General features: G+C 45.4%; 1 protein-coding gene across 3 annotated transcripts in view; it reads right to left on the minus strand.

Moving 5' to 3' along the window:
- Nucleotides 1-9,090, minus strand: part of Setdb1 (SET domain bifurcated histone lysine methyltransferase 1) — a 37,010-nt gene extending 27,920 nt beyond the window's left edge. For 2 of the 3 annotated variants that reach the window (XM_042681295.1, XM_042681294.1), the window contains exons 1-5: nt 8,895-9,090; nt 6,712-6,980; nt 5,933-6,084; nt 2,176-2,210; nt 1,061-1,160 (exon numbers count right to left, since the gene is read on the minus strand). In XM_042681295.1, coding sequence (XP_042537229.1) covers nt 1,061-1,160; nt 2,176-2,210; nt 5,933-6,084; nt 6,712-6,971 — 547 coding nt within the window. In that variant the 5' untranslated portion in view covers nt 6,972-6,980; nt 8,895-9,090. The remainder of the gene's footprint in view (nt 1-1,060; nt 1,161-2,175; nt 2,211-5,932; nt 6,085-6,711; nt 6,981-8,894) is intronic. The other variant, XM_042681297.1, reaches the window with a different exon arrangement.
- Nucleotides 9,091-10,598: the final 1,508 nt, after the last annotated feature.

Raw genomic sequence — 10,598 nt, forward strand, 5'->3', positions numbered from 1 at the left:
CAGCTCAAGGCTAGCTAGCGCTCTACCACTTGAGCCACAGCGCCACTTCCAGCTTTTTTTTTTTGCTTATGTGGTGCTGAGGAATTGAACCCAGGGCCTCAGGCATGCAAGGCAAGCACTCTGCCACTGAGCCACCTTCCCAGCCCCACAGATAACTATTTATACTAACAGAAAAAACATGAAAATCAGCGCTAGCGTGGTTAGGCTTTAATGACTATTAAAGACAATGAATCTAGAATATCACAATCAACAGACAAAAGACAAGCAGACAAGAGAAACAAATGTGGACATATGTGGTAAAGAAACTGATACAGGGCTGGGAAGGTGGCTCAGTGGTAGAGCGCTTGCCTTGCATGCCTGAGGCCCTGGGTTCGATTCTTCAACACCACATAAGCAAAAAGAAAAAAAGCCGGAAGTGGCACTGTGGCTCAAGTGGTAGAGCGCTAGCCTTGAGCTGAAGAGCTGAGGGACAGTGCCCAGGCCAAGAGTTCAGGCCCCATGACCGGACCCAAAAAAAAAAAAAAGAAACTAATACAGGGACTGAGAAGGTGGCTCAGTGGTAGAGTGCTTGCCTTGCACGCATGAGGCCCTGGGTTTGACTCCTCAGCACTACATAAGCAGAAAAAGCTGGAAGTGGTGCTGTGGCTAAAGTGGTAGAATGCTAGCCTTGAGCTGAAAAGCTCAGGGATGGTACCCAGGCCCAGAGTTCAGGCCCCAGGACAGACAAAAAAGAAAAAAGAAAATGGGCTCGGAAGTTGGCTCAGTGGTAGAGTGCTTGCCTTGCATGCCTGAGGCCCTGGGTTCGATTCCTCAGTACCACATAAGCAAAAAAGAAAAAAGCCGGAAGTGCGCTGTGGCTCAAGTGGTAGGGCACTAGCCTTGAGCTGAAGAGCTGAGGGACAGTGCTCAGGCCCAGAGTTCAGGCCTCACAACCGGACCAAAAAAAGAAAAAAAAGAAGAAAAAAAAAGAAATTGATACAGATAGGAAGGAATTTCATAATCATGAAATAACTGTGAGAATTCACCTCCCATCTATACCCAGGTACTCCTGGACCCTAACCTTTATGCAGACCTTGGGAACTGCTCTTCTTATTGACAGCATCCATGAATTTCTGGACATCTTGAGCTGATTTTCTCAAGGCAGCCATAGCTTCACGAAGCTGGAGGAATGTGGATAAAGGACACAAACTTTAACAGGATAGTTTAGAAATAATGTGAGAGAGCTAGAGGCAACAGCTCTGTGGCAGAGTACTGGCCGTTAACTAACAGCAAAAAGCAGGAATTGGAGATGGGGCTAACCTTAAGCAAAACAGCCAAGCAAGAACTAAAGACCATGAGTTCAAGCCCTAGTATTGGCGCACAGGTGTGTGCATACACACACACACAAACTTGAGAATAAGAAATACCTCCTCAAAAAAACAAAATGGGAATCAATTATATTTGGAAAATACAGTAACATCAAGCAAAAACTGCCCTGTTTTAAAATGCCACTTAGAAATTAACTTTACAAAGCTCATCTGAATCTTTCCTTGCTGAGCCCTGTTGTATTTGGTATCTTGGTAACTTTTCCAGTATTTTGGGAGTCAGTCATGGGGCTTGAACTCAGGGTGTGGGCACTGTCCCTAAGCTCTTTTTGCTCAAAGCTAGCCCTCCTACTTGGGAGCTACAGGGCTACTTCCAGTTTTTAAGTAGTTAACTGGAGATAAGAGTCTCAGGAATTTTCCTGCCCCCACAAGTTTGAACCTTGATCCTCAGACCTCAAGCCTCCAAAGTAACTAGGATTAGAGGCACGAGCTACCAGAGGTTAGCCTTTTCCTTTTTGTAATGTCTATCAGAGGACTGTCAACTGCAGGGCTCATCAGAGCATGAATGACTGGTGGCTTTTTTTTTTTCTAGTCCTGGGACTTGAACTCAGGGCCTTGGCACTGTCCCTAAGCTTATTTTGCTTAAGGCTAGTGCTCTATCACCAGATCCACGGTGCCACTTCTAGCTTTTTTCTGAGTAGTTTATTAGCGATAAGAGTCTCATAGACTTTTCTTCCTGGGCAGGCTTCGAACTGTGATCCTCAGATCTTATCGATCCTCAGATTTTTAGCTCAGAGTAGCTAAGATTACAGGAATAAGCCACCAATCCCCCGGGCTAATTTCTTAACCTTCCTTATCCATCCCAACTCACCTTCTGGTCTTTGGGAGTTCTACTCCCAGCATCACCTATGGAAGAGAAGAATTCTATGAGTGTAAGAGACTTAATACAAAAATTTCCAAAAATTCAATAAATAGTGACTTAAAAGTATAGTAACAAAAGCATTAATGGTAATAGCCAAAAACAAATTAAATAAAAACATATACACAAAACCAGGTGCTGGTGGCTCAAGACTATAATCCTAACCACTCAGGTAACAGATCTGAGAATCATAGTTTGAAGACAGCCTGGGCAGAAAAGTCCAGGAGACTCTTATCTCCCAATTAATCACAAAAGGCTGGAGATGGAGCTTGACTCAAGGGGTATGGAGTTTACCTTGAGCAAGAGTAGCTCAAGAACAGAGTCCAAGCCAGGGCCAGCACTAAAAGAAGAAGAAGTAAAAAAAAGCAACTCAAGAAGTGGAACTATGGCTCAAGTAGTAGACTGCCAGTCTTAAGCAAAGAAACTTAGGGACAGTGCCAGACCTTGAGTTCAAGCCCAGAACTGACCCAAGTAGAAAACAACACAAACAAACAAACAAAAAGACCCACTGGGTGCTAGTGGCTCAAGCTGTAATCCTAGCTACTCAGGAGGCTGAGATCTTGAGAATCTCGATTCAAAGCCAGCCTAGGCAGGAAAGTCTTTGATCTCCAATCAACCACCAGAAAACTGGAAGTGGCACTGTGGCTCAAGTGGTAGAGTGCTTGCCTTTTTGGTTTTTTGTTGTTGTTGTTTTGCGCCCGGTCGTGGGCCCTGAACTCTGGGCCTGGGTGCTGTCCCTCAGCTCTTCTCCTCAAGGCTAGCTAGCGCTCTACCACTTGAGCCACAGCACCACTTCCGGCTTTTTTTCCCCTGCTTATGTGGTGCTGAGGAATCGAACCCAGGGCTTCATGCATGCAAGGCAAGCACTCTACCACTGAGCCTGGTTTGTTTTTTTAAATACCGTACAGAGAGGTTACAGTTACATGAGTAGGGTAATGAGTACATTTTCTACCGAACATTGTTACCCCCTGTGATTTTCCCCTACCATCACTTCCTATCCCACCTCCCCAGCTCCTCCCTCCCTCTCCTTGAGCTGAAGAACTCAAGGACAGCTCCCAGGCCCAGAGTTCAAGCCCCACAAGACACCAGCAAAAAAAAGACCCAGGTAGGAAAATTGTTTAGTGGTAAGAGTGCTTGCCTAGCATGCATGAAGCCCTGTTAATTTCTCAGTACTGCGTAAACAGAAAAAGCCAGAAGTGGCACTATGGCTCAAGTGGTAGAGTGCTAGACTTGAGCAAAAAAATAAGCTAAAAGCTGGGTAGTGGTGGCTCATGCCTGTAATCCTAGATACTTAAGAGGCTGAGATCTGAGGATCACAGTTCAAAGCCAGGTTCAAAGCCAGCCCGGGCAGGAAAAGTTCATGAGACTCTGATCTCTGATTAACTACCAGAAAACCAGAAGTGGTCCTGTGGCTCAAATGGTAGAGCACTTGCCTTCCCAGCATTCAAGCCCCACGACCAACCAAAAAAAAAAGAAGCTCAAGGACAGTGATCAGTACCTGAGTTCAAGTCCCAGGACTGGAGGGGGAGGAGGGGGAGGAGTGGCTAACAAATTAACAAAGTATTTATTTGCAAGCAGCACTGTACAAAAGAGCCAGCCACGATGATAGAAATATCCTATATATCAATCCTACACATTCCACTAACATGAAATGTGGTTAATATAGCTGAGGAAATCAATTCTGAATTTCATTTAATTAACAAGCTGAGGTATTATAATTTGCTTTTCATAAAAATCTACCTTTTCAAGATAAATATAGTTCAGTGACTTTTAAGTTCATTCACTATTATGAAACCCTTATCCCTATCTACTGAGAATATTTTTATTGCCCCAAAAAGAAACTTTTTGCCCAATCCTGGCACATAGAAATCTATTGTCTATCCCTATGAAATTGCGTATTCTAGACATTTCATATAAATAAAATCATATACTATGCAATCCACACAAGGTTCATTTATGTTGAACCTATCAGTACATTATTGCTTTTGTGTGTGTATGTATGTTATAGAACTGGGGACTGCACTCGGGGCCTGGATGCTATCCCTTACAACTTTCTCTGCTCAAGGTTGCAGCTCTACCACTTGAGCCACAGCACCACTTCCAGTTTTTTCTGTTTATGTGTTGCTGAGGAATAGAACCCAGGGCTTCATTCGTGCTAGGCAAGCACTCTACCACTAAGCTATATTCCCAGCTCACTTCACTGTGGATATACCATACTTTGTTTACCTATTCATAGTTAATGGATATTTGGGGCCTTTTTGGATATTATGAATAACACTGAAATGAACATATGTACATGCATATTATATGTATATATGTATACATATATACGTGTATATGTAAGTGCCTAAGTACATATATACATGAGATTTGTCCCAGGGCTTCTCTAAGCTCAAGCATGTGCTCTTATGACTTGAACTATGCTCTATACCTTCTTTTTGGTCAGTCATGGGACTTGAAGATGGGGCCTCACTGAGTTTTTTGTTTTGCCAGTCCTGAGGCTTGAACTCCGGGCCTGGACATTGTCCCTGAGCTTCTTTTGCTCAAGGCTAGCACTCTACAATTTGAGCCACAGCACCACTTCTGGCTTTTTCTGTTTATGTGGTAATGAGGAATTGAACCCAGGGCTTCATGCATGCTATGCAAGCATTCTACTACCAAGTCACATTCCCAGCCTGTCCCTGAGCTCTTTTTTTTTTTTTTTTTTGTAGGTTCTGGGGCTTGAACTCTGGGCCTAGGCATTATCCCTCAGCTCTTTAGCTCAAGGCAAGCACTCTATCACTTGAGCCACAGAACCACTTCCAGTTTTCTGAGTAGTTTACTGGAGATAAGAGTCTGACAGTTTCCTGCCCAGGGTGGCTTTGTTTTTTGTTTTTTTTGTTTTGTTTTGTTTTGTTTTTGTCGGTCATGGGGCCTGAACTCTGGGCCTAGGCGCTGTCCCTCAGCTCTTCAGCTCAAGGCTAGCGCTCTACCACTTGAGCCACAGCGCCACTTCTGGCTTTTTTCTTTTTGCTTATGTGGTGCTGGAGAATCGAACCCAGGGCCTCATGCATGCAAGGCAAGCGCTCTACCACTGAACCACCTTTCCAGCCCCTCCCCCCCCCCCCCCCCCCCCCCCCCCCGTGGCTTTGAACCTCAGATCTCAGCCTCCTGAGTAGCTAGGATTACAGGCATGAACCACGGGAGCCTGGGTTGTCCCTCAGCTCTTTATACTCAAGGCTAGTGTTCTACTACTTCATTTTCTGCGGGATAACTGGAGATAAAGAGTCTCATGGACTTTCCTGCCTAGGCTGCCTTTGAACTGTGATCTTTTGAGTAGCTAGGATTACAGGTATGAGCCATGACAGTTGGCTTGAGCTTTTGCTTTTATTTGTTTATTATTTATTTTTGTGCCAGTAATGGGGCTTAAATGCAGAAACTATGCTCTCACTTTGCTTTTTAGCTCAAGGCTGGCACACTACCACTTGAGACACACCTCCATTTATGTCTTTATACTTGATAATTGGAGATAAGTCTTATGAACTTTGCTGCCTCAGCTGGCTTCAAAGGGTAACCTGGAGATCTTAGCCTCCTATATAGCTAGGATTACAGGTATGGGCCACCAACTCCTGGCCTGGTTTCCCCATTCTTCTTTTTTCTTCTACCCACTCATCTTTCAGTATTTGAACCTCTATGTTGAGACTTTCTTATCCAAAGCCTCATCTCTTACCTGAATCAATACTTAAGACATCATCATCTTCATCAGGAATCTCAATTATTTCTGTGGGCTGGGAAGATTCATCCTCAGAGCTACTGTCATGGTATTCAAGTCCCAGATTAGAGTAAAAGTCCTTCACCAAAGATTCACAATTAGTCACTGCCCTGAGAGTAGAACACATTTTGAAAGAGTCAAAGTCAACAGAGGGTGCAGGAAGTGGCGCGGTGGCTCAAAGTGATAGAGTGCTTGCCTTGAGCTGAAGAGCTGAGGGACAGTGCCCAGGCCCAGAGTTCAAGACCCAGGAATCTGAGATCTGAGGATTGCAGTTTGAAGTTAGCTCAAGCAGGAAAAGTCTGGGATTCTTATCTTTCAATATCTAGCAAAAAAAGAATCTGGAAGTAGAGCTATGGCTCAAGTGGTAGAGCATAATCCTTGAGGGAAAAAGCTAAGGGACAGAGCCCAGGCCCCACATTCAAGCCCTAGTACTAGCAACATCAACAACAAAAAGTCTTGTATTTCCTTATTATTGATAATTTAGTTTCAGAAAGCTAAAAAACTTAATAGGTTTCTATGTATAATAATATGCACATACATGTATACATATATGTGTGCAGTACATATACAATACACACATACATATAATTGTGAGGTCAAATTTTGGACTTTAAACTGAGGAAGAATAAGGTTCCATACAACTGTACTTCACGAAGTATAAAGTACTTGGTACATATCATGAATAATTATACTCTAGAAATATGTGCCAACCAACATATTTCATTATTTCCCATTACCTTGATGCATCATCAAAGAGCTGGTCCACATGAGCGACTTCAGTTTCTTTCTGTATTACCCATGTCTCCAACTCTGCTAGCTGCTTCTTGCGTTGCTGTACACAGTCCATCTTTTCAAGTTCTTCATCAATGAACTGCCGAAGTTCCTCCATAGAGATACCCAGCTCCTGAACCACTGTCTGCTGCAGCTCTGCAATCTCTTCAGACTCCATTGCAGCTCTTGCTGCACCCAAACCAATGCACCCAGGGAGGGAGGACATGCTTTTTTCCTGTGTTCAACAAGAAGCTCAAATTATTTCAGAAAGGGCTGAATATATTGGCTCAGTGATAAAGTAAGCTTGCCTAAGATGCACAGGACCTGAGTTCAAACCCATCCCTCCCCAATAAATAAATAAAAATAGTAACATTGCATTGCAATCACATATAGTCACAATTAAGAAACTCTCTCTTGCCTGGCACTCAGAAGGCTGAGATCTCAGTTCAAAGCCAGCACAAGTCAAAAAGTCTGAAGCTCTGATCTCCAATTAACCACCAAAAAGTGATGTCACTCAAGTGGTAGAGTGCCAGCCTTCACTGAAAAAGCCAAAGGAGGGCTGGGAAGGTGGCTCAGTGGTAGAGCGCTTGCCTTGCATGCTCGAGGCCCTGGGTTCAATTCCTCAGTACCACATAAGCAAAAAGAAAAAAGCCAGAAGTGGTGCTGTGGCTCAAGTGGTACAGCGCTAGCCTTGAGCTGAAGAGCTGAGGGACAGTGTCCAGGCCCAGAGTTCAGGCCCACGACCGGACCCAAAAAAAAAAAAAAAAAAAGAAAGCCAAAGGAGGCTGAGAACATAGCTTAGTGGTCGAGTACTTGCCTAGCACACATGAAGCCCTGGATTCAATTCCTCAGTACCAAATACACAGAAAAAGTTGGAAGTGGCACTGTGGTTCAAGAGTTAGAGTGCTAGCCTTGAGCAAAAGAAGGTCAGGGACAGAGGCCAGGCCCTGAGTTCAAGCTCCAGAATTGGTGAGGGGGAGAGGGGAGGAAGGATGGAGGGAGAAGAAAGGAGAGATAGAGAGCTCACCTTGAGTGGGAGAGCCATTTATTGTTTTTCAAATAGGTCTCTCTCCTTCTCCAGAGACAATCTGATACTGAGATTTTTATGGCCTCATCTTCTGAAAGACTATCAGGCCTGAACACAACTTCACAAGTTTGAGAACACTGCTTATACAATGGAGCTACAGAAAATAATGTTTTAGGAAAGTGAAGAGAGCCAACCTACAAATGAAGGTATCTCTGTGACCTAATGTGTCCCCTGAGAAATAAATCTTTGTTCCTAGTTTGTATCTATTTGAAACAGACACATGCTCCTAGGAATCACTACTTCGTTGTTTTTCTTATTGCTTGTTTTTTTGCTTTGTTATGTGTTAATTTACTTTTTACAAGTCTACCATGCCGGGAGTGTACAGACTCCATGAAAAAGGCATGCATGCATAGTATTCATGAGGCCCTAGCTTCAATCCTCAGCCTGAAAATGATCTGAATAGGTCGTTCATAGTTAAACACACAAAGACTGGCAGCGAAAAGGTTTCTCCAAAGACAAAAGCAGGCAAGCAACAGGGACATAAAATGTAAGTATCTAACATCCACCATAAAAGGTCGGGGGTGTGTGGGTGTGGGGAAGCTGGGCATCAGTGGCTTCCTCCAGTAATCCTAGCTACTTCAAACTGCTATCTAAAGATCAAGGTTCGAAGCCAGCCCGTGCAGAAAAAAAAAAACAAAAACCTTTATCTACAATAAACAAACAAACAAAAAAGTCGGAAGTGGAGCTGTGGTTCAAGTGGTAGAGCCTGAGCCTTGAGCGAAAACGCTCAGGGACAGCGCCCAGACCTTGAGTTCAAGCCGCCCCAGGACCTGCACCAAAAAAACAAAAAAAGTGCTTTTTTTTCTCTCGTCAAACCGTTAAAGCCACGCTGATAGCACACGTGTCCAAGACCCCGAGGCGGAGCAGCGGCGCCCACTCCCCCACGCCGGCCCCACGCTACCCACTTTAGGGGTGCGGCCCCCTCGCCGCAGGCCCAGCGCGGGCGCGGGCTGCGCCCCCGGCCCCCCGCTCGCGATCGCCTTTCCAGAACATTTCCACAGCCGCGCCGACCTCCCCCCCCACAAACAAAACGCCCCAGAGACGCTTTTGGTCTTTAAATACCTGAGTAAGAAGTACCCGCCTCTCCTCCCTGCTTCCCACTACGAGCGTTTTAATGTTCCTCTCACCAGACCCCGGACTCTCGTTCAGGGGTCGACCTCGAAGCAAAAACAAAACCCCGGCGAAAAAAGGGACCAGGGGGAGGGGAACCAGCGTGAGGGAGGGAAAAGGAACCAGAGGAGATCGCCGGAAGCAAGCATTCAGCGCTCTTTTCCGGTCACTGCGACGGTGGCCTAACGGGGTCAAATCCAAGCTACTCGGCGCCCCTGGGAGTCTGCGCCAACTAACGTGGCTGACTACGCATGCGTAAAAGCAGGGCCTTCCAACGCGCTCAAGGCTGGGGGGGGGAAGTAGGCGTGGCTGTGGAGAAGCTCCGCCCTATTGTTTGCCATAATATTTATTGTGTGAATTCTTTTTTTTTTTTTTTGGTCGGTCGTGAGTCTTGATCTCTGGGCCTGGGCGCTGTCTCTCAGCTCTTCAGCTCAAGGTGAGCGTTCTACCGCTTGAGCCACAGTGTCACTTCTGGTTTTGTGAGTGGTTTATTGGAGATAAAGAGTCTCACAGTTTCCTGCTCGGGCTGGCTTTGAACCATCATCTTCAGATCTCAGCCTTCTGAGTAACTAGGATTACACGTGTGAGCCACCAACACCCGGCTCTGTGTGAATTCTTAGTTAACGTTTTGTTGTTGTTGTTGTTCTTAACAGAGGAGTTATAGTTACAAAAGTAAGTTAATGAGTACAGTTCTTTTTGAAGGGTGTTATCCCCTCCTTAATTTCCTCCTGCTTCCCCCCCACCCTGCTTTTTTTTTTTATTATTTCCCCCCCTTTGCTTGAGTTTGTTCTGTGTGTACGTGTGTGTGTGTGTGTGTGTGTATGTGTGTGTGTCCAGTCCTGGGGCCTGAACTCTGGCCTGGGCGCTGTCCCTCAGCTCTTCAGCTCAAGGCTAGCCCTCTACCACTTGAGCCACAGTGCCACTTCCTGCTTTTTTCTTTTTGTTTATGTGGTGCTGAGGAATCAAACGCAGGGCCTCATGCATGCAAGGCAAGCGCTCTACCACTGAGCCACCTTCCCAGCCCCGAGTTTGTTCTTTTATGAAAGTCTTACAAATTGTAATGGAAATCTAAGCACCTTGAGATGTGGGCTCAGCGCAGCTCAGTGGTAGAGTGCTTACTAACAAGCATTATGTTGCAGGCCCAGCACTGCAAACAACAAAAAGCATATAATATGTAATAAGAAAGATGTGAACCGGGGCTGGGAAGGTGGCTCAGTGGTAGCGCGCTTGCCTTGCATGCATGAGGCCCTGGGTTCAATTCCTCAGCAGCACATAAGCAAAAAGAAAAAAAGCTGGAAGTGGCGCTGTGGCTCGAGTGGTAGAGTGCTACCCTTGAGCTGAAGAGCTGAGGGACAGTGCCCAGGCCCAGAGTTCAGGCCCCACGACAGGACCTTCCCCCCCCCCCCCCAAAAAAAAAAAAAAAAAGAAAGATGTGAACCATGCTCAGTGGCCATGCCTGTAAACCAAACTAAGGGAGACAGATTTGGAGGATCCAGGTTCCAGGCTGGCCTGAGCAAAGAACCAGTAGAGCACCCATCTCAACCAGAAAACATTGGGCACAGCTGTATCCCAGTTACCAAGAAGCATAGGTAGAGAACCTTACTCTGGGCAAAAACAGGAGACCCTATCCAAAATATAAGTATAAAATGAAATAGG

The sequence above is a fragment of the Dipodomys spectabilis genome, unplaced genomic scaffold, assembly GCF_019054845.1.
Source record: "Dipodomys spectabilis isolate Male_0828 unplaced genomic scaffold, ASM1905484v1 ptg000069l, whole genome shotgun sequence".
In the NCBI taxonomy this organism is placed as follows: Eukaryota; Metazoa; Chordata; class Mammalia; order Rodentia; family Heteromyidae; genus Dipodomys; species Dipodomys spectabilis.